The following is a 23,689-nucleotide window of genomic DNA, read 5'->3' as shown; positions in this document are numbered from 1 at the left end:
AGCAAAGCAGCGGGCATCTAACTTGATTGCTGGCAAAGGGTGAGCAGAACTGGCAGGGCACTCATCGGAGCCAACCCTGCTCCTTGGGCAACGTGGGGAGCTTTGGCCACAGGGCCACAGAAGCAGCTCAGATAACCCAGGACACACACCGTAGGACCCATGGGAGCTGTCCCCCTCCTTCCCTTTCCCTCCCCTCCTCTCCTTTCCTCCCTCCTCTCCCTCCCTTCCTTGTCTGTCTCTCTCTCTCTCCCTTTCTCATTCCCTTCTTTCCGTGTGTGCGTGCGTGTGTGCGTGCGTGTGTGTGTGTGTGTGTGTGTGTGTGTGTGTGCTGATGCCTGTGGGGACCAGAAGAGGGTGTCAGATCACTTGGAGCTGAGTTACAGGCATTTGTGAGCCACTGGAGTGGGGTGCTGGGATCAAACCCAGGTTGTTCTTAGCCCCTGAGATCCCTTTTCAGCCTCCCTCCACCCTTTACCCTTCTTCTTGTAAAGAAAGGTTTGGTCTTACTGGGAGTTTTTGTTATTGTTGCTTTGTGTTGTGTTTTTGAGACAGGGTTTCAGACAGCCCAACATGCCCTCCACTGAGGTCACGGGCCTGCATCAGCACTTGGGCTTCTGTGGTGCTAGGGTGGAGCCCAGGACCTAGCCCGCGCCAGGCCAGTTCTTCATCACCAAGACACAGCACCAGCCTTTTTGTTTTGTTTTTCTTTCTGTGAGACAGGATTTTACTCTGTAACCAAGCTGGCCTGAAATTTGCTATGTAGTTGAAGATGATGTTGAGTGACTGATCCTTCTGTCCCCACTCCCCAGGAATGTGCTGCCACACCCAGCTGAAGAGCATAGGAAACAGAGTGTAGAGAGTTTAAACAACAGAAAAGTTTAGCAAAACCCCAGATCCTAGCAATTCTCCTTATAACATAAACCCCAAAGAACTGAAAGCAGGGCCTCAGAGGGACATTTGGAAACACATGCTTACTGTGGCCTCACATGCAGAAGGGAGGCACAAGTTCCCATTGACAGATGGACAAGTAAACAAACCATCCTAGAGATGCAATGGAATATTATTCAGCCTTCGAAAAGAAAGATGGGCTGAGAGGATGGCTCAGCTGGGCGACACTTGCTTTGCAATCCTGAGAACTGACTTTGATGTCCAGAATCTATGCAAAAACCCAGGCATGGTGATGTGCATTTATAATCCCAGCACTGGGGAGGCAGAGACAAAGGGCTACCTGAGGTTCTCTGGCTGCCCAGTCTAGATTACTTGGTAAACTCCAGATCAGACAAAAACACCTGAGATTGACCTTTGGCCTTCACACACACATACACGCATGCACACTCACACACAAACATCCACATCCATACACAAAGGAAGGGAATGTTATCCAGGCCTGGTGGCACGCAGTAATCCCAGCACTTGGGAGGCAGAGGCAGGAAGATCAGGAGTTCAAGACCAGAGTAGGAGGGAAGGACAGACAAAAGGAGGGAAAGGGAAAGGAGGGGAGGGCAGGGGAGGAGAAGGAGAAGGGAAGGCAGGTAAGGATGTCTTCATATGGCTGCTCTGTAGCACAGACTGATCCAGTCAGAGAGACGGCTGTGGCTGTGGCTGTGCAGACACTCCATCCGTAAGGTGAACAGCCATGTAGGGACGGAGCCCGACTTTCAGCTAGGAGTGCAAAAAGCTCTGGGGTGGATGGTGATGGTGCTGAGGTCTTTGCTTATTCAGCTGTGTGCTCTGTGTCCTTCTCCATTACAAAAGCACAATCAACAATCAAATTAGCACAGAGCTCCCTTGCTCCAAGAGATCAGTGGAGATAGAGGGAGAGAGAGAGAGAGAGAGAGAGAGAGAGAGAGAGAGAGAGAGAGAGAGGGAGGGAGGAAAGGAGGGAGGGAGGGAGGGAGGGAGAGAGAGGGAAAGGTGAAGATATGTAGATAGGCCAGGCATAAGTGTTGCTTTGGCATGAACCTGGAGACCCTGGCAACTATCAAATGTGAGCATGTACTTCTACTGGAATGTGTGCAGAGTAAAAACAGAGCAGCATCCTGAGGGAAAAGCAAGCCCATGGCAGGAGGATGGCTGCAGCCGACTCAGAGCCAGCATCTTGTTCCAATTGCCATAAGAGCTCTGAGGGGACTTCAGCGGGAAAGGGTTGCTCTCAGCTTCTTGTTCATAAGGACAGGACCATCACTGTTAGAGCCAAAGTGTGCCCAGTGAAGAGCAGAGAGATGGACTAACACGCGTGTACTTGTCCACGGTCTGTTTTCTCCATTTTATACAGTTTGGTGTCCCACAGAGTCAAGAAGGGCATCACCTACTGTGGGAAGATCTTACATTTCACTCCACCAAACCAGTAGAACCCCCCAGAGGCCCTTCCCCTGGTGACTCTGCATTCTGTCAAGTGATAGTTAACACTAACCCTCACAAGCAGACCTGGAGTCCTCAAGTTCCAGCCAAGACCGGAGGCTCACAAGTGTGATGCCAGCCTATGCTGTACACCAACACCCACCTCCAGCCATAATTCAGCACGCAGGAAGCAGATACAAGCAGTGGCCTGTAAGTTTGCAGCCAGCCTGCTCTACCTACCAGGGTCTAGGTCAGTCAAGGCTACGTAAAGAGACCTTATCTCAAAAATAAAAAAAAAAGTCTTGAAAATATGTGATTTCAAAATATTATATATTTTATTGATGTCTCCATTTCCATTTATATTTATGTATATTACACTGTGTGTGATAAGTTTAGCAGAACATATGTATAAATTAAGTATGATATGGGTCAGTCAAAAAATAGAATACCTAACTAGAATCCTCCAGTGAGGGGCTGGGGGCATGGCTCAGAGGTAGAGCTCCTGCCTAGAATCCCCCAGTGAGGGGCAGGGGTGTGGCTTAGTGATAGAGCTCCTGCCTAGAATCCCCCAGTGAGGGGCAGGGGTGTGGTTCAGTGATAGAGCTCCTGCCTAGAATCCCCCAGTGAGGGGCAGGGGTGTGGCTCAGTGGTAGACATCGGGCCTAGAATCTCACAGTGGGTAGGGACCAGGGGATCAGCAGTAAAGTCTACCAGCCATACTATGGCAAACACACAGAAAAGGTTCACATGGGGATAAGCTGAACACAGCCCAGGCCAGTGCAGAGCCTGCACACAAAGAGCTGGGCCTGGGTCAAGCTCACTGCAGATGAATAAGTATCTGCTCTTGTCATTACAGGTGTCCTTTCCATTGAGCAACAGTGTTTTCAGTTCTTTAAACATCTTTCCTTGCACAGAAACAATGGCTCAACGGGTTAAGGCACTTGCTTCTAAACATGCCAACCTCAGTTCAGTCCCCAGATGGTACACAGTGAAGGAAAAGAGCTGTCTCCAGCAGTGACCTCCACATACATGCCGTGCCCATCCCTCTCCATGTGCACACAAAGCAAATTAAAATGTAATACAATAATTTAAAAGGAAACCTTTCCGGTCCCTAAAAAAAAAGTCTCCTTGCAGCAAGTCTGCTGGAATACCCAAAGTTTCATTGCGTCTGCGAGAACCAACAAGGGAGAGCGTGAGTGGGGAGAACTGAAGAGGAACATGGGGACGACGTCCTGGAGAGGCACAATCCAGGCACCTAGGAGCAGGTGGACTGAGTGCGTGGGGTGGACAGTGGCTGTGTGAGTGGACGAGGGAGGGGGAAACCAGGGGTACATGGGAAGGTCCGTGGATGGGACTACTGGTGCATGCGTAGACAATGCTGAGTGAACAGGTGGACACATGAACTAGAAGATGGATGGATACAGGAGCACATGCCAACCTCAGAGGTTCGTTTGTTGCCACCTGTAGGTGCTCAGATATGCCACCAGGTGTCGCCATCATCTCAAGAACCGCCTCAGAGGTCACATAAGGCAGCCTCAACCAGAAGTTATTCTTCAAACCTGCCCGCCACATATGGCCAGGCTTTACTTTGCATTTGCACACGCCCACCAGCACCCCCTGGCTTCACTCACCATCCCAGCCTCCTCTAGCAACAGAAGAAAACAGTGACAGCTGCAGAAAAGCAGGCCGACCACACACTGAGCCTCTCTGGGACGGTAAATGTGTGGAGACCAAGGGACCCCTTAAGACTTGAGCTGATTCCTGTCTTGTCAGCGTCAGCTGCTGGAGCTGTTACTGATGCTCACATCACAGCCATCATTGTCAGGCCACGAGCCCACCCCACCTTTGCACCTATGGGGAAAAAGCCCTAGCAATCCGTCTGGAAAAGCAATGGCAAAGGAGCAGTTTGTAGTGGGACCTTTCTACAAAACACTATCCATCGAATATCACAGCGTGGCTGGTTTCCCCAGCTGATGGAACTTGGGCAGAGGTTTCAGTCCTGAGCACTAGGTAGCTGCCCTCCACTCCCACCCCCACACCCATCCCACCCCCACACCCATCCCACCCCTAAGACTCATTTAGGGAATGACAAAACAAGTCAGGAAATCACCACATTCTCCCAACCCCAGCCAGGGGCTCCCTACCCCCCCACCCATCCCCGACTTTCAGCACAAGGCTCTGGAACCTGCAGCTAGAGCAGATACAGGCTCTGGGGGGGGTGCTTCTAGAAGGCAGCACTTCTCACCTTTCCCCACCACACCCCCAGCAAAAGCACTTGTGCCCTCTGACAGCCCTTTCTGGCTGCACTGTGCACAGGGACCTGCGTCCTTCACAAAGCTGGCTCAGAGAATTCAAGGCAACCCTTAGGCGGAGTGTTGATCCGCTCTCAAGGGAGAACTTGAGTCTTCAGTAACCACACAGCTTATCAGCACGCTCTGCACCCCGCAGCTTGCCAGCTCAAGCTCAGCTTGACCCACGAGCCCCTAGAGCCCCCTCGCGGCGCATACTCACTCCCACTCTTTCCTTCTGGCCTGAGGGGTGCTGTGCATTTTGTGTGCCTGGTGGGCCAAGATGACATCCCGGTGGTCCACCACTCCACCACGCCGTTTCAGAGTTGGCCCCTCGAGGCTGCCACTCATCTGCTGTGACCACGGGACGTGCAGGGGTCTGGGTGAGCCTGCCAGAGTGCAGTCCGCGCCTGGGCGCCGTGGGCAGTGCAGGACGTCATGACCGAGTCGGGAGAGCATGGGGTCAAAGCCCCAAGGGGCCCTGGGCATCCATGGGCCTCTCTCAGAAATCCCAGGGGAAGAAACTGGAGGGAGAAGGCAGACAGGGAGAGCAGAGTGAGAGCAGCAACAGGGAAGCCAGGGCCACGCGAGCAGGTGTGGACAGCAGAGGCTACCCTACCCTGGGCCCGGAAGTTCAGCACCCCAGGCCCTGCTGCCAGGATCAAGTATTCCCTTGGCAACTGGGGGGGCAGGAAAGACACTTCTAGCAGTTGCTGGGCAACACAGGCCATGGGTTGAAAGGGCGCAAGGGTGTGGCTGATGCTGAGCAATAGGACTGCCTGGCTGCAGTTGCAAGCCAGACTGGGGTGGGGTGGGGTAGGGGTGTTTTCTCACATCCAGATGTTCCCTTCTGCGGAATGGACCCTCTGGAGCCCCTGCTCTCTGTGCTCTGGGCCTGTGAACTCCAGACACCTGATAGCAAGTTCAAGTTCAAATGTACTGGGCTAGACGCCTGGTCCTCATCTGCCTTCTGTGTGGTGTAGAGCATAGGGAAACCGTCTGTTAGTTGTTTTGTTTGTTTTGTTTTTCTTTGTTTGTTTGTTTGTATTTTTGTCTCGCTTTTCAAAAAATTGTTGTTTGTATGTGTATGCCGTATACAAGGCACAGGAACATGTGTGCATATGCTTGTGGAGGGCAGCGGTCCACCTTAGGTGTCTTTCTGCAGGGCTCATCTCCCTAGTTTTTGCAATAAGGTCTGTCACTGGCCTGAAGGCAAGGAGGCTAGGCTGGCTGGCCAGTGAGGCCCTGGATCTGTCTGTCTCCACCCCCCAGCCCATCTCACCCCACCCCCGCAGCAGTGTGCTTCCAGTGTGTCCCACCACGCCACGCCTGGACTCAGGTCCCAGCTTACTAAGCTGTCCCCCAGCCCTTTATTGTTTCCGTATTGTTTGTTTTTACATTTATCTATGTATTTATTTGGTGTGCTGTATGGATGTGCTTCACATAGTTCATTTGTGCAGGTCAGAGGACAACTGTGGGAATCAGTTCTCTCCTTCCCTCACTGGACTCCAGAGATGGAATTCAATCTACCAAGCCTTACCCACTGAGCCATCCAGCACATTTCATTTTTATTTTCTTTGTACATGCATGAGTGTTTTTCCATGCAGACTGTGCAGATGTGCATACAATGACCTTGGAGGTAGAAGATGGTGTTGGACCCCCTGAATTACACTCCATTGTTAACCACTGTGTGGGTGTTGGGTGGCCCCGTCCTCTGCAGGGTCACCTTTAACCACTGAGCCATTTCTCCAGCTCCTACTTTACCGTGATTTTTGTTTTGTTTTGTTTTTGAGGCAGAGTCTCACCGTGCTGCCAAGGCTTGTCTGGGACTCACAATTCTTCACCTAAGCCTGGACAGTGAGGGCTTGTAGGTATGCATCGATATGCCAGCTCTTTGACCTATTTGTGTATTCGATCATTTTATTTTATTTATTTGCAGTATGGAGGTGAAGTCAGGACCTCTTGCATACCAGACAAGAGCTCCACCCACAGATCTTTTTAATTTTTTATTTTGCCAAGATGGTCATGGAATTTACTCTTGTAGCCCAGACTGGTCCCAAACCAGTGAGCCTCCTGCCTCAGCCTCTTGAGTAGCTGAATGATAGACAGGCCTTTGCTATCAGGCCTGGCTTTTTTATTTGACTCTTAAAATGACACACAATCACACATCTTTTGGGACATGATGCAAGCACTCTGCCACTGAGCCACAACCCAGACTCTTTAAAACATTTTTGGTTCATGATTGGCTGGTTCTGAGGACATGGCTGGCTGGGTGCCGGTCTAGAGCCTTTAGGGCAGCCTGACTCCACAGACAGGAGGGATGTTGAGCCGTGAGGAATGCTGAGTAGCCCTGGAGCTTGGGATTTGTGCAGACAGGAGTAAGGCACCTGCAGGGTCTGGGAAATGCTGTTCCAGAAAGGAGGCCTCCCACCCCCATGAGCTGATATATATATATATATATATATATATATATATATATATATATATATATGAGCTGCACCCCCTGACCACCAGTAGGCCCTCCCCAGCTGGATCTGGTCCAAGCAGGTGTGCCCATCTCATCAACTGTGTTTGCCCAACAGAGAAAGACAGAGTACATGGGACTTGCCTCACCTAGGTGTAGCTGAGTGTGAGAGAGGACAATAAGGAGAGAAAATAAGCTGGAAGCCACTGCATGGATGTAACAGCCTCACAGGACAGACCCCATGTGCCAGGCATAGGTAGGGTTCAGTACATGCCTGTATGACATGAGAGCCACACCTGAGTCGAGGCTGATGCCCATTGCCAAACCTGGACCACCTTGTGTGGCTCCAGCAATCAGATGGCTCCTGGAGAGCCGTGGTTCTTCAGCATGACACATACTGGAGATGTGGGAAAGGGGAGGGAGAGAAAGAGGACAGTGAGAGCCAGGGGCATGTCTGTGGCTTTCACGGGGAGGCGGGGAGGGGGCATGTCTGCAGCCTCTTCTTTCCCATGTGCACAGGGACATGGTGCACAGGTGTCCTTCACCTGTGGGCCAGGAAAGCAGACACTGACCGAATGAGCACTAACTCTTCAGCAAGGCAGACAAGGCACACTTGTTTGTAAATGTGTGCAGCTCCTGGAAGAAGGTGGGACCCAGAAGGAGCCATGCCATTCTCCCACCACGGAAGCAAGCGAGAACAGGGCTACTTGGAGCAAGATTGTCACGAGGGAGCAATGTGGCACTCCTGAGCTGCAGAGTGGCCGGCCCTTCAGAATCTTTTTTCTTCCCTCTTCTCCTCTCTAGTCCCCCATCCCTTCCTGTTCCACTCTCTCATCTTTATCTCCTCTCTCTCCCTCTGTGGGGAGCAGAGGAAGCCCGAGTGAAGGAAGTCCCGAGTGAATGTGTGCCGCTGACATGGGCACAGCCATGATAGGACTCCGATGCCTCAGATGCATGGGAAATGGCAAAGCCTTCCTCCTGTCCGAGTGAGAATGTCAACAGGTGTGCAGAAAACGTCCACCATAGCTTTCTCCCCTAGATGCTGGCAGCCTGCAGACTGCTCCTATAGAGACTAGCCATGCCTGTCTCCGTCATCCCACTGCATGTAATAATCCTACCTCTGTGTATAACTGTATATAGTAGCCCTGGCTCCCTGCTCAGCTCTGTACCATAAACCCTTTCTTCCTGTTGAACCGTACATAGCGAACACGCTGGGTTCTGAGATGCAGCAGCCCCTCCAGTGGAGTCCAGTCTACTGGGTCCCTGCTTTTCTGTGGGGCCCTGTGTTTGCCTTCCTTCATTTCCTCCAGGTCAAGTCCCTGCATCCTTCTCTCTCCACCCTCTCCCTAACTGCTCTCTCAGTCTCTGTCTCTCTCCATCCCCTCCCTCCCTGTCCCTGTCTATCTCTCAGTCTCTCTACCTCCTCCCTCTCTCTGTCTCTGTGTGTGTCTCTCTGTGTGTCTGTCTCTCCCTCTCTCTCTTCACCCTCCCCAGTCTGTGTTAGAGATGGGGTCCAGCTATGTTTTCTAGGCTGGCTTTGAACTCCTGGACTGAAGCTGCTCTCCTGACTCAGCTCCTGAACAGCTGGCACCACAGCACTGTCCACCATGAACAGCCAATCTTTCGGATTTTTTTTCCTGTTGTCCAAATGTTGCAGCCAGTGCCACATACAGAGATCTGCCACGTGCTGTAGCACGAATTCCTGGAGGAGACTTGCTATTTCAAAGAGTGCACACTTTTAAATTCCTTCAAGCATTGTTTAACACCATCTTATTGGGAATTAGTGCTTCAAAATAGAGTTTGTGCAGAGTGATGCCCTGACACATGGCAGTGGGCTCCAAGTGTCCCCAGGTTCAGCCAACCTCAGGTCAGCTGGAAAAATGGCTTCTGTACAGAACAGGAGCAGACTGGTCACCTGCCCTTATTCTCCATATGGCACATTGGGACAAGTGCTGGGGGTCCTAAGTCCTGCAGGCAAGCTTAACTGCAAGCCCAGCTTTCATGCCAATTTATAAATGGTGCTGGGGCATGGCAGACTTGGGTTTCTGAGGAGGGAGTATGGTGTTCTGCTGAGATCACATTGGGATCTATTAAAATCCCAGCAAGTAGACATCCTGGGAGGGGTTTTCTTCGTTGGGTCACGTGAGGTAGGAACCCACCCTAAACCTGGGCACACTTCCTAGTGGCAGCCTACCTGAAAGGACATGGGAGAAGGAGGCTTTTACCTTTTGCCTGCTTGCCCTCACTCCTGCTGGCAAGTTCATCTGTCCTGATGCTGAAGAGCTCTTTCTATGAAATTAGAACAAACTGTGGCAGGCTTCCAGTGTAGACGAAACCAGCAGCTCTCCAGGACTACTGGAGGACTCCAGTACCAGACTGGGACTGCTGAGACATCCAGCGTTGTGGACTGACTGAACAACTACTGGATTCTCAGCCTTCCCAGAGTGAGACACCCATTGTTACGCAGGCCAGTCTAATAAGTTCTAGATCATATATATATGTATATATATAATGAAATATATATATACAGATATATATGTATACATACGTACATACATACATATATAAATACTTTCCATCAGTTTTCCTTTCGCGAACCCTGAGTACTATCATACAGGTGTTCTTTAAAGAGAGATGGTTCAGCCATTAAAGGCTAGGCTCACAATCAAAAATTAAACAGAGCATCTACTAAACTGAAGAGACAGCTCATGGGGTAAGAGCTCTTGCTACATAAGCATGAGGACTTGAGTTCAAATCCCCAGCATTCCCTTGGGGGAAAAATGAGTGTGTCAATGAGTGCCTGTAAACCTAGTGCTGTGGGGTGGGGGATCTCTGAGATTTCTGGTTTCCAGCCTAGCTCTAGGTTCAGTGAGAGACCCTGTCTCTAAGGGATACAGTGGAAAGTGATAGAACAGATGCCCAAGAGCCTCCTATAGCTTCCGCACACATGTGTATGAACACACACACACCCATACCTACACATGTACCTACACTATACTCAGAAATGCATGCATACATGTACACATACAGCACACATGTGCCATGTACATATGTAACATATATAGCACACATATAACACATGCAAGCACAGTAACATGTATACGAGTCCATATATGTTCATATACCACACACATACATACATGTATCACATGCATATACCATACACATAAAACACATTACCACACACATGCACACACACAGCATACTTATGTACAGATACCACACACAATACATACATGCACATAGAACATGTGTACATACAACGTGTGTGTGTGTGTGTGTGTGTGTGTGTGTGTGTGTGTGTGTGCGCGTGCGCACAGGCATACTATGGTGTGTATGTGGAGGCCAGAGGACAACTTGTAGGAGATGGTTTCCTCCTTCACATGTGGGTTTCAGAAATCAAACGCATCATCATGCTTGTTGACAAGAACCTTTGCTCTCTTGCAGGGTGTCGATGGCATACACCTTTAATCCCAGCACTCGGGAGGCAGAGGCAGGCAAATCTCTGTGAGTTCGGGGCCAGCCTGGTCTACAGAGCTAGTTCCAGGACAGACTCCAAAACAATACAGAGAAACCCTGTCTCAAAAAACAAAAAACAAACAAACAAACAAAAAAGGACCTTTTTTCTCTGGGCTATCTCACAGACCCAAAACATTCAATTTCACATGTAATTTATGAATTTTCTAATATTTAAAAATATTCTTAACACTCATTCTTATGTGCCCACCTAAGCCTTGTGGGGTGTGTGTGTGTGTGTGTGTGTGTGTGTGTGTGTGTGTGTGTGAAACTATACACAGACGCTAGAGGAAGACCTGGGGTAATCTGCTGTTTTATTCTTGCTTCATTCCCTTGAGACCGTCTCTTGTTGAACATGAAACCAGGCTGGTGGCCAGCAAGCCCCCTCCCCATGTCTCCACCCCTCCAGAGCATGGCAGTCACAGACCACAGCTGGCTTTGTATGTGTGTGCTGGGGATTCCAACTTAAGTCCTCATGTCTGCATAGCTGCTCCATCTTGGGCACTGTAAAACCCTTGTTCAGACAAGCAAGCATAAAGCAAGGTGGAAGGGGAAAAAATCGAATCAAATCGGGGTCAATGAGAGCTCTAATGGCTTGGGGCAAAAGTCTCATGAGGACAAGCTAAACAAACTGCCAGACCAGATGGCAAAGGTGGACTGCCAGGCTGAGACCAGCAGACAAGCGTCAGCCAAAGTGTGCACCCCAGCAAGGAGAAACCTAGTCACAGCTGGTACACTTTCCACCCATGTCCCTGTCCCCAGCCAGATGGTATGATCTCAGTGTGACCCCAGGACATTGGCTTGGACTTCAGGAGAGAGCAAGGGAGACCGCAGACTGTGGCCTGGTGGCCCAGCTTACCACCCAGCTCTGCTCTGCTCTCCTCACTGATAGGGCCAGCAGCCACACATGCTGAGCACTTGCGGTATGCTGGGCTGAAGCTGCCTCCTCATTCTCCTGCTTGGCACAAACCAAACTTCACTTTCCTGAATGTCCTTTCCCTCTTCACCCCTCCACCCAACTCAAGACATGCTTCTGTTCCCAAGCTTCAAGAGACGCTGGCCACACCCCCTTCCTGCCTGTGCTCATGTGGTTGGTTCTCGTGTCTGAATCTCCCCTTCTATGCCTCTTCTAAGCACAGAGCCCAAGTCCAGCCGTGGGGCACGATCAGAAGCAACAAAGAGGCGCATGCCTGGCAGAGCCTCAGCCAAGGGTGGGTGGAGAGACAGATGGACTCCTCCACAGAACCAATGTGCCTGGTCTCCTTGCTAAGGTCTGCCACTGCCTGCTGTGTGACTTTGGGAAATCATTGCACCTCTCTGAGCCTGTTCTGTTGTCCACAAACTGGAGGCGCCAATACTTCATAGAGTCACACGTAAAGGTGAAACACAGTCCTATTTTCATCCTTGGGTTCTGCACCAGAGCATTCAACCAAGCATGGGCTAAAAGAAATGCTTCTTCTAAAATTGCATCTGAGGCTCTAAAGTATTTGCTACATAGGCATGAAGACCAGAGTTCAGATCCCCACAACCCACATAAAAGCTATGTGGATGTGGTGGCTGCCTGCAACCCCAGCCCTGGGAGGTAAAGTAGGGGAGACAGGGAGCAAGCTGGCAAGGAGAGGAGCTGAGCGGTAAGTTCCAGGCTCCGTGAGAAATGCAGCCTCATCAAGGAAGCAAACAGCTGAAGGCCTCCACATGCATTCAAACATGTATCCTGGCACCTACACATGCCAAGACATGACCAGATGTGCACGTATGCATGCACACCGCATGAACACACACACATAAAATAATAAATAAACAATGTATTTTTAATTGCATTTGAGGACTGAGGAGATAGCCCAGTAGGTAAGCACTTGCCAGGCAGCCATAAGAACTTGAGTCCAGTGCCCAGCACCCATGAAAAAGCCAGGCAGGGTGGTACACATTTAGAACATCCAAGAGCCGGTGACATGGATGAGGAGGACCCCTGAGGGTCACTGGCCAGCCAGCCTAACTGGGTGGGGGAGCTCTGAGCTCAGTGACAGACTGTCCCACAAAACCAGGTGATGTTATCTCAGGAAGGACACCCACGGCAGGCATATGGCCTCCTTTACATACACACGTGTATCACAAGCCAGGCACAATGACTACACCTATAAACCCAACACTAGGCTGACACAGCCTGGTCTACACAGTCAGATATTTCTTCTGAGCCCCCAAGAAGCTGCTGTCAGTCACCCTGGACAGCAGTGGGCAGCACTTTTGATAATAGCCATGTCTTTCAAATTCCTTGTGCTGGATGTGTACATTTGATTCCTCAGTGCTCAGCATCAGCACATGTTTGCCAGCCTCCTCACTCTTCCAGTCCTTTTGGCTAGATGGCATGGCATCTCTATGTGTCACTGAAGCATGTTAATTTGTTAGGGTGACCATGATGACTGGTGGCCACTTTGTTGAACAAATATATTTACATTATTAATCTTGGGACAGAGTATTAATAGATAAATCAAGCTGGCCTTGAATTTGCAGCAATCCACTTGTCTCTGCCTCCTAAGTGAGTAAATGGCATACATCGCAGTGCCCAGTCTTGAACAAGTATTTATTGACTGCTATATTAAAGTTAAAACCCTTCTTTTATTATAGACAGAAAAGAGGAGATGGTGGGAGATGTCTGTCATTCTATAAATATGTTTCTTGTATTGGTTAATGAATAAAGCACTGTTGGCCAATAGGAAAGCAAGATGGGCAGGACTAAGAGTCAAGGAGGTTTCAGGGGAAGGTAGGAGTAGATTCAACATGTAGGGACTTGAGAGAACAGAACTCCATATCCTTTCTCCAGTAAGTACTTAGATTAATAGAAATGGGTTAATATTTAAGACAGAGCTAGCCAATAAGAAACACTAGTAACAGGTCAACAGCTTTATATTTAATACAGCATCCTTGTGTGTTATTTGGGGCTGGCACAGCTCTGGGACCAGGCTGGCAGGAAAACCTACTCGTAACACCACTGCCCCTCTTCTGGCCTCTGGGCACTAGACATGCAGGGGGCGCACAGACGTGGATTCAGGCAGAACACTCATCCACATAAAAATGTAAAAACTCTTCTTTGAAAGTGAAGAGAGAGAGGGAGAAATGGGAAAGATAAAGAAAAGGAGGGAAGGGAGGGAGGGAGGCAGGGAGGCAGGGAGAGAGGGAAATGGGTATGGAGGCAGCACTGTAGCCAGGGATCTAGTAAGCAGAGGCAGGAGGCCAGCCAGCCTACATACTCCAACCCATGAAATGCCCAGTTTTGAACATCAAGGAATCTGGTGAGGGGGCTCCTGAGCCTCCCCCACCCCCAGCTGAAGATCTGTTGGCAGTTAATGGCTGCTGGAAGAAGAGTCCGATTTCTTCTGGGGTGTGACCCTGGTAGGATTCCATACTCCAGTGCATGGGTCTCTGATTACACACATGTGGGCAGCACTAATTGGATTCTGAGAGTTTTTAAATTGTTTGTTTTGTTTGAGACAAGCTCTTACCATGCAGCCCTGGCTGGTCCAGAACTCACTATGTAGACCTGGCTAGCCTTGAACCTATAGAGATCTGCCTGCCTCTGCCTCCTGAGCACTGGGACTGAAGGTGTGCTTCACCATGCCCTGCTCATTCAATGTGGGAAGCACGCGACAGACGGAAGAGAGGAAGAAATGTGGGTGGATATGATCAAGATACAGTCAGTATTCAAGGCTGGTGTGCCGCCACAGTCGATAAAGACACTTGCCACCTAAACTAACATCTTGAACTCCATCCCCAAAACCCACATAGTAGAAGGAGAGAATAGATGTCAGGATTCTTTAACTTTTCCCTCATCCACACCCCCCCCCCCACACACACACACTCAGGTACGAACTTGGGGCTGCTCAGCTGGTTCCCATCGCAGCCCCACAAAAACAGCTACCGACATATGGCACAGCAATGTGAGGCCATAAAGATGCACAGACAAACTTGACTCTCATAAGTTGTCCTCTCAACTCCACAGCACACATGTTACACACGTCACACAAGATAAAGATAAGTAAAAAATTAAAAGATATGTTGTATAAATGCATAAAATTGTCAAAGAATAAATTTTAAATATTTTTAAAGCAAGGTTTTTTAAAGCTTTGGCTTCAGATGAAAAGCTGCACTTGATCACTGGCTTATATACACACATGCATGTGAACACTAACACCTCCTGGGGGAGAATTAGCAGTGTCTATAATACAGTCTTCCCTTCTTTTTTGTTATTATGAGACAGGGTCTCATGTAGCCCAGGCTATCCTTGTAGCCAAGGCTTATAGATTCAACTCCTAATCCTGCCTCCTGCCTCCATTTCCTAAGTGCAAGCAAGGATAACAGGCATGTGCCATTGTGCCTGAGCCAGACAGCACCATTCCCAATGTCTGCCTTGGTCTGTGTCAGGAAAGGGACGGTCACAGAAAAAGAGGAAGAGGGAGACATAAACTATGAGGTGGGTGAGAGTATCCCCCATCCCCCGTGCTTGTCCTGGCTTCATTTCTGTTGCTATGGCAAACGCAGCATGGGAGGGGGAGAAGGTTTGTTTTTAGCTCACAGTTTAGGACCAGATCAGCACAACAGGGAAAACAAGGCAGGAGCTTGAAGCAGCCAGTCACATCCATGGTCCAGAAAGAATAAAAATACCCACTCATACTCAGCCCCCTTCTCCTGTTTAGCCCAAGATCTCCTGTTTAGAAAATAACACCACCCACTGTAGGCTGGGTCTTCACACATCAATGAATGTAACCTAGACAGCTCACAGGCTGACCCCATCCAGACAATCCCTGACTAGGACTCTTCCTAGGGGAATCTAGATTGTAAGTGAGACCTACCATTAACCATTACAACCCATTTATACATGCAATTAACTTCCAAATATTTTTTAATGCATTGATAAAGAAATTTATCAGAAGCGAGAGGAACCAGACACAAAGGCCACTCACTATGAGGTTGCATGTATGGAAACAGCACACATGACTCCCAGGACCAATGGCAGACAGTGGCTGCTGCTGCAGCTGGGGTGGGGGTGGACAGAGTGACCCGAATTGGTCTATGCTTCCTATAGGGTGGTGGGAGATTACTAAAGCTATGTAGGGTGACGGCCACACCACCTCATAAATATTGTAGCCAGTTTTAAGACGAAATCGAGCCATGTGCACTGACTCAGAGGAAGGAAGAGATGCTATGGAGATGGTTACAGCGCTTGCAATGCAAGTATGAAGAACGGACTCCAGTTTCTCAGCCTGTAATCCCAGCCTGAGGTGAAAGAGACACCTGGATCCCTAGAACTCAAAGGCCAGCCAGCCTGGAAGAATCTGCAAGCTCAATTCAGGGAGAGGCCTTGCCTCAAGAAATAAGGTAGTGAATGACTGAGGAAGACTCCAGCCTCTGGCCTCTACATACATGAGCTCACGTGTGCACATGCACCTTCGTGCATTTGCACGCCCTCATGCACCACATAGAAAGAAGGAAGAGGAAGGAAGCCACACACCCTCCTGGGAGTAAATTTAAGTGTAGCCTGTACTTTTGGAGCTTGGGAAGCCCACCCCAAGTCTCCCAGTTGCCCTGCTACTGTCTTCAGTGAAGGACCCTGAAGCATAGGGGGTGACTGCGAGGCTTCCAGGGTCTCACAGTCCAGTGAGACTACTCAGAGTCTTAGCGATCCAGGTGGTTCTCACCCTGTAGAATCCAAGAATCCTCAAGAAACCCCAGTCCTCAAATCCAACATCCTCCCTGTCTGGGCTGCTGTCTAATGTCTGCCTTTTAAGGGCAGTGTCTGGGGACTGGGGAGGGTGGTTCCCCCCACTGGTTAGGTCAGCCCTTCTCCATCAAGATGAACTTGGCCTTGCCGGAGGGGTCAGGGTGAACTGGCCAGCAGCTGTAAGGTGCCTCATGCTGTGAGGACAGCTTGGACTGGAATCTCCCAGAATAGAACCTTCCTCCTTGGCCCTTCCGAAGGGTACTCAGAGCCTACAGGCTAACAACAACAACAGCAAAGTAGCCAGGAGGGCTAGCACAGGTCCACATCCTAGCACTCGGGAGGCTGAAAGTACCAGACCAGCCTGGGCTACACAGAAACCCTGTCTCAGTAAAAAAGCAAAAATAACCTAAATAATTCAATCCTATGCTAGAACCTAGAGTGACGTCCGACAGCACGGGACACTCCTTTGCTGGCCACTGCCCCATCATTTCTTTCAATGTCAAATTCACCCTCTTCTTCCTGACCCCAAGGACTGCTCTTGTGTGGGCTCTTTGAGAGACGATGACATTGAATTAACTCATCTTACATGGAGGGAAAGTGGCACCTGCTCCTCTACAGGCCCTGGCATCTTAGGAGAAATAGGACATCAACTGAGATAAATTCATGCATTCTGGGAGGGGTGTCTCCCTGCAGCAAGGGAGTGGGGTGTTGAGGAGGGGAGGGGCTTAAGGCCACAAAATGAAGAGACTGCTAGCACAGCTAAGCACACCTGAAGTATCTGCAAGTGACCTGAGATCACCCTAGAAATAGACTGCAAGGGACATAAGGAGGCCATGTGAAGCAGTCAACCCTGAACCAGCTGGGGCTGCCGGCAGGGGTTATTCAGATGTGCCCTTGGCCTTGAACTAGGAGCAGGGGGTGCAGGGCAAAGGCATGTGCTAGCTGTCCCTGCTCCCCCAAGCTGCTGAGCTCCAATCATACTCTGTTTGGATTTTTGGGCCAGGTCTCAGGGACATCCCCCATTCCCCACCCCTCACCCCACCCCAAGGCCATGAGACTGTTGGGGGGATGTGCACCCCAGTCCCACCAGGCCTGTCCCAGGGTCCTGCAGGAGGTGTGTGTGAGGCTGTCAGTATGGAGAAACTCAGAGGAGGGAAAGACTCACAAGTAAAAAGAGAAAAGGAGAGAGTCAAAGTCAGAAAGGAGAGAGAGGGAGGAAGAGAGGAAGGGAGAGAGGGGGGAGGAATGGAGGGAGAGAGCGAGAGGGAGGGAGGGAGAGAGAGAGAGAGAGAGAGAGAGAGAGAGAGAGAGAGAGAGAGAGAGAGAGAGAGAGAGAGAGAGCATGAGCGCATTTACAGCAGTCTCGTCCAAAGTTCAAATTAGCCCAGACCTGGCTCCACCAGCACGCACAGATCTTGTGTAGTCCGTGGAGCCAGCCGCAGCCTGGACCGTGGATCCTCAGACCCCAGCTGCTGGGAAGCTGACCAGCCCGGGGCTGAGAAAGGACTAGGTGCCTTCTGGACTTAGATCAGTAACTCGCATCCCAGTCACGTGTCCCCAGCAGGTGGCAAAGACACTGTCGTCAGGGGCTCACAGACCCAGAACTGAGGATAATTAGAAGAAAACAGACTTCGGAGCTGGGGATGAGGCTGAATGGCAGAGCACTTTTCTAGCAAGTGCAAGGAAGACCCTGGGTTCCATCCCCCTCCGAAAATAAAAAAAAAATTTTTAAAGAGATAAATAAAATAAATCTATCCACTTACACACACTTTTGCAGAAACTCTCCAAAGAAAAACGGTGATTTTTTTTTGTTTGTTTGTTTTGTTTCAGAGAATCAAATAAAATTTAGAAATCAACTCAAAAGAAAACTTATCACAGAGAGAGCTGGAGATCAATTGCGATAAAAAGAAAACCCGAACTCCTAGTCGAACACCATGCCCTACCCCAGACACTCCACTCTGCCCAATCCTGCTCACCTGCATCGGATCTAGTGTGTGCTGAGGCCAGTCCACCCGGAGTCCCGAGGGTTCCACCTGGTTGGCACCCAGCCTTCCAAGCAGTGGGTGGTACACGGACCTATGAACAAGCCCGAGGGGTGCGTAAAAGATCTGCGTGGGGTGCGGAGAGCTGTGCAGTAAAGCCAGTGCAGAACAGGGCAGCTGCGCCAGCTGTGGTGCGAAGGAGGGGAGGTAGAGGGAAGACTCGAGCCCTGTGATCATCTGCAGCCAAGTGTCTTGCACCTTCCAACCAAGAGCTGAGAGCAAGCCTACCCCATTGCTCCTTGCAGGGAAAGCGGCAGCCTTTTCTTGGTTTTCTGTGTCCCAGTGACTTCTTCGCAGTGCGTAGCAGAACCAAGGCTTTGAGGGCAGGCGTCTCTGAGAAGCAGAGTTGGAGTGGCGCTCAAGGAACCCCTGTTCCACCTGTCCCTGGTGAGGCAGCGGGAAGGCAGGAGGCTGCTCGGAATTCAGCCACATCCCCTTTGCCGATGGCAACCTAAATTATTCATGCTTTTAGAGAAGCAGATTTAGGGTGCAGCTGCTAACCAATGCCCTGGAAACAGGTTTCCTCCTCCTTGACCTCCTCAGAGCCACATTACCACAGCAGGACAGACAGAGAGCAAAGGCAGCTCTGGGGCACAGTATCACCCACTGCAGGCTTCGCGCTTGTCTGCAGCTGAGCATAAGACCAAAGGTCCTTTCCTCCTTTTCTTTTTTAGGCAATGGAAGCCAGGATTTAGAAAATGCTTGAAAATGCTAGGCAAGTGATGTGCCACACCCCAACCAATGCAACCCGCGATTTACTTTGCGTCTGATTGATTGATTGATTGATTGATTGATTGATTGATTGATTGAGGCAGGGTCTCACTACATAGCCCTGGCTGGGCTGAGACCTAGTCTGTAGACCAGGCTGGCCTTGAACTCACTGAGATCCACCTGCCTCTGGAGTGCTGGGATTAAAGGCGTGTGTTATCACCACCAGATCCTACTTATCTATTTTTGAGATAGGTCTCACTATATAGCCCTGACTACCTTAGAACTCTACATCCTGCCTCGGTCTCCTCAGGGCTGGGATCACAGACATCAGCTGCCACACTGCATACCTGTGTTTCTTTTTAAAGTTGATAGTGTCGTATTATTCCCTTAAGAAACTGCTAGGGGCCAGCAAGATGGCTTCGTGGGTAAAGGTGCCTGTCTCCAGGCCTGACAATGCAAGTTCTACCCCTGGGACCCACATGGTGGATCTGTGACTAATATTTAATAGACCCACCCAAGCTCTCAATTTTGCAAGATGTTCTTTAACCTTTCTCTACACATGCAACCACACACACACACACACACACACACACACACACACACTTTAAGCAGTTTCTGCAGTTATGAGCAAACACTGCTCTCACAGAGGACCAGCACTCACTTCCCAGCACCCATGCGAGGGGGCTCACAACCTCCCTTAACTGTGGCTCCAGGGGATCTGACGCCCTCTTCTGGCCTCTGAGGGCACCTGCACTTATGTGCACGCACACACATATAAACAAAAATAAAAACAAATCTTAGCTGGGTGGTGGTGGTGCACACCTTTAATCCCAACACTGGGGAGGCAGAGGCAGGCAGATCTCTGTGAATCTGAGGCCAGCTTGGTCTACAAAGCTACACATAGAAACTCTGGAAATAAATAAATAAATAAATAAATAAATAAATAAATAAATAAAATTTTTTTAAAGATCCCACACACAAGAGAAGGGAGAGATAAACACAGAAAAGTGAACCAAAGCTTGCTTAAGACATTGGGAACACCCCACACCAGTGTCACTGCATTCTCTCTCTTTTTAACTTCTTCATTGAATTATGGGGGTTTCACATCATGCACCCCAATTCTGTTCACCTGGTCCCCCTTTACTCCCCCCTCATCCCTGTTGCATCCCCCCCCAACAAAAGAAAACAAAACAGTGTAAGCAAGCAAGCAAGCAAAAGCAAGAACAGAAAAAGGAAGGAAAGATAGAAAGGAAACAACAACAAAACCCCAAAACAGCAGATCTCTGCTTCTCCTTCTCACCTGCCTCTCCATCATCTCTCCATCCATCCTGATGTCACTGGAGGTTTCGGTGCCATATAGTACACCCCTTTGTCCCATCAGCTTGACAGGCAACTGTCCATTGCAATGAGTCACTGGTCTGGTTCCTAGGCTCTGGTCTTTGGGACACATCCTCACTGGATCTTCACCAGAGCTCTTCTGGAGCATCTGTGTCTTGGAGATCTTGTGGATATCATTCTGCAGGACCAGTCCCTTTGTGAGCTCCAGTAGGACCCAGATAGGGTAGATGCTCGGGTAGGTCAACCCAAGGCTCAGTTGTGGGCCTGGGTGTGAACCAAAGCCTCAGGTGCAGTGTCAGGGGATGTTAGGGGGTGTTGGGGGGTGCTCAGCTCCCCTACATGCATGCCCTCAGGGTAGGTTCATCCTTGCCTGTGGTGAGGGTGGGGGCCCTCTCTCCTGAGTGCAGGGGCTGACCCTCTTGCTATAGTGGGTAGTGACAGGCAGTTTTCCCACGGCAGCATAGCCCTCTGATTTCACTGCACATGATTTTTAAGGCCTCCTGAGGTGACTCAGGCCACATACAACAACACAGACCCCAGCCACGGCTGGATTGTGGACCCAAACATGGCTCTTGGCAGCAGCTTGGGCCCGGACAACATCCTGACTTGGGTGAAGGGAATGGCCACTCAGGTTCCAGCAGACATGTGGTCACCTGACACCACCAAGGTCCCAGATTGTAACTCTAACCCTGGGCTTCTATGTGACCATTAGTGACAGCGCAGGGCCCAGACTTCAGGTCAGACCCCCAGCCTCGGAAGGACCATGGGCCCCAACATGGTCCTTAGCAGCAGCTGGGTCTGGATGCCACCACTGCCCCCAGCAGCAGTATGGCCCTGAGACACTAACTTGGCCCTTGATTGGGTGTCTGTATGGCCTTCAATGGTAGCAGGAGCATTGGACATCAGCATAGACTCTGGCTGCAATGGGATCACTGTAGTGATACTTTGTTTGTACTCTAACAAATAAAGCTTGCGTGAAGATCAGAGTGCAGAGCTAAGTCACTAGTTAACCATAGAAGACAGGCACTGGTGGCCACGCCTTTAACACCAGCACTCAGGAGACAGCAGCAGATGGATCTCTGAGAGTTCAAGGCCACCCTGAGCTATATGAGAGTAAATCAGTCTAAAAGAGGAACAGAGCTCACACCTTTGATCTCAGCAGTGGGGATGACACGCCTTTAATCTCAGCACTGGAGAGGAAGATAAGGGAGCTCAGGGCAGTCTCAGGGAGTCTGAGGTTTGGTGGAGCGCACTGTAGTCTGCTGTCACGCTGAGGACAGGATCACCCTTTGTCTGAGCCTTGGTAGAGGTGAGAGCTCTCTGGTGGCTTTGCTTTCTGATCTTCAGTTTGAATCCCAATATCCGTCTCTGAGTTTTTATCATTTGTGTTACAGATTGGGGACCCTGACATGGCCGTCAGCTGCAGCTTGGACCCAGATGTTGCCATATTATTGAGTAGCAGCACAGGCCACTCAGATATATATGTGTCCCGGTCCTTGACCATCAACCCAGACTCAGGTGACTGGTTTAATCCCAGGCTTCTTCATGGCACTCGGTAGCAATCAAAATCATGTATGTCAATCTGGACCCTGGCCACTACAAGGCCACGGACCTAGAGGTGGCCCCTGTCGACAGCCTGGGCGCAGATGACCCTCTGATCCCAGACGTTAGCACAGGCCACCCATATCTGTATGGCTGCTGCTGTGCTGTGCGCCCCCCCCTGACTCTACCCAAGCTGTAGGCCTCTGTGTGGACCCTGGTGGTAACCTGTGCCACAGAGGTCAACACAGACCCCAGCTGCAGCAGGGCCATGCCACTGCAGTCCTTGCTTCTATTGGGGGGCCCTCAAGACGGCTCACCAGGTAGAGAGCTTGCTGTCAAGCCTGGCATCCTGTAGTGGAAGGGAAGAAGCTTTTCTCACAGTTCCAGGGGATCATCTCCTGAGGTTGACCTCTGACCTCCACACTCACCACAGCCATCTGCTGAGGAAGAGGGAAGGAGCCCCACCATGGCTGGCCCAGCACTGACTCAGCAGCAATGTGAGGAAAGTGGATGAGGCTGTTGAAGCAGAGGTGGCTTCTTTACTTCCTCTCTCCTTTTGCCCTGTGGAAGCAGCCAGGATGTTCAGTGAATGAATGGATGTGACTGTGTAGAAAGCAATCTGTGTGTGTGTCCTGTGTGTGTGTGTCCTGTGTGTGTGTCATGTGTATGTGTGTCATGTGTGTGTGTGGTGTGTGTGTGTGTAATGTGTGTGTATGTGTGTGTGTGTGTGGTGTGGGTATGTGTGGGTATGTGTATGTGTGTCGTGTGAGTCGTGTGTGTGTGTCATGTGTGTGTCCTGTGTGTCGTGTGGCGTGTGTGTGTCCTGTGTGTCGTGTGTGTGTCATGTGTGTTCTGTGTGTGTGTCATGTGTGTCATGTGTCGAGTGTGTGTGTCCTGTGTGCACATGTGTATACTCCTAGAGCCCAGAGAACATCCCTAGGAGTCTTTGCTTGATTGATGGGTTGTCAGTCTCTTTTGAGAAGCATCTCTCATCTGTCTGGTGCTTGCTGATTAGATTAGACTAGCTGGCCAGTGTCCCCAAAGGATCCGCAGCCCAAGGGTGATAGGCTGTCGCCACCCCCACCATCCCTCCACCTTTCACATGGCTTCTGAGGTACTCAGGCTTGCATAGCAAGCATTTTACCAACTGATATACTCCCTCTGGGGGATACAAACTTTTACATCCAAAAAGTGCTTTTTATGAGTGGCAGGCTGTATTACCTCAGCCAAGACTCTTAAGCCTATGTTCCCTCCCGGGCTAAGACCCGAGAAGGGTTGTTTTGACTGTGAAGTCAGACGGGGCTGTTGGAGGCACTGTGAGCTTGAAAAGGCCGCACAACACAAGATGTTATTACTGTTAGGAGGGAGCCCTGGGGCTGCACATTTAGTATAGAATTTTCCTATTTCATGCCATGTGACTCATGTGAGTCACTTTGTGAACATAAATAGCCACCCCAGCTTCCTTAAAAGTCCTTTGGAAATGTCAAAAAGTTCTGATTTTCCTTTATGCGAATGAGACCAGCCTGAGTCAGCTTCTCTAACTCATGACTTTTTAGGTTGAACAATTGCCCCCAGTTACTCACTCCATCCTGTTTACAGAGCCTTGCTGTGTTTTCAGTGGGGTGACATGCGCTCTCCCACGCCTGGAACTTGGATGTGGCTATATGACTTGCTTTAGTTGATGGTACATGGCCAGCCTGAGGTGTGGGTATGGCCTGTCCTCTTGCACTTA

At 50.1% G+C, this 23,689-nt stretch overlaps 1 protein-coding gene across 1 annotated transcript in view; it reads right to left on the bottom strand.

Moving 5' to 3' along the window:
* The window catches only part of LOC127229746 (uncharacterized), a 53,746-nt gene extending 48,616 nt beyond the window's left edge, over positions 1–5,130 (bottom strand). The window contains exon 1 of the mRNA XM_051194715.1: positions 4,852–5,130. Coding sequence (XP_051050672.1) covers positions 4,852–5,117 — 266 coding nt within the window. The 5' untranslated portion in view covers positions 5,118–5,130. The remainder of the gene's footprint in view (positions 1–4,851) is intronic.
* Positions 5,131–23,689: the final 18,559 nt, after the last annotated feature.

This window comes from Phodopus roborovskii, unplaced genomic scaffold (assembly GCF_943737965.1).
Source record: "Phodopus roborovskii unplaced genomic scaffold, PHOROB, whole genome shotgun sequence".
NCBI classification, from domain to species: Eukaryota; Metazoa; Chordata; class Mammalia; order Rodentia; family Cricetidae; genus Phodopus; species Phodopus roborovskii.
The sequence above is the reverse complement of the archived record's forward strand: the minus strand, read 5'-3'. Positions and strand labels throughout refer to the sequence as shown.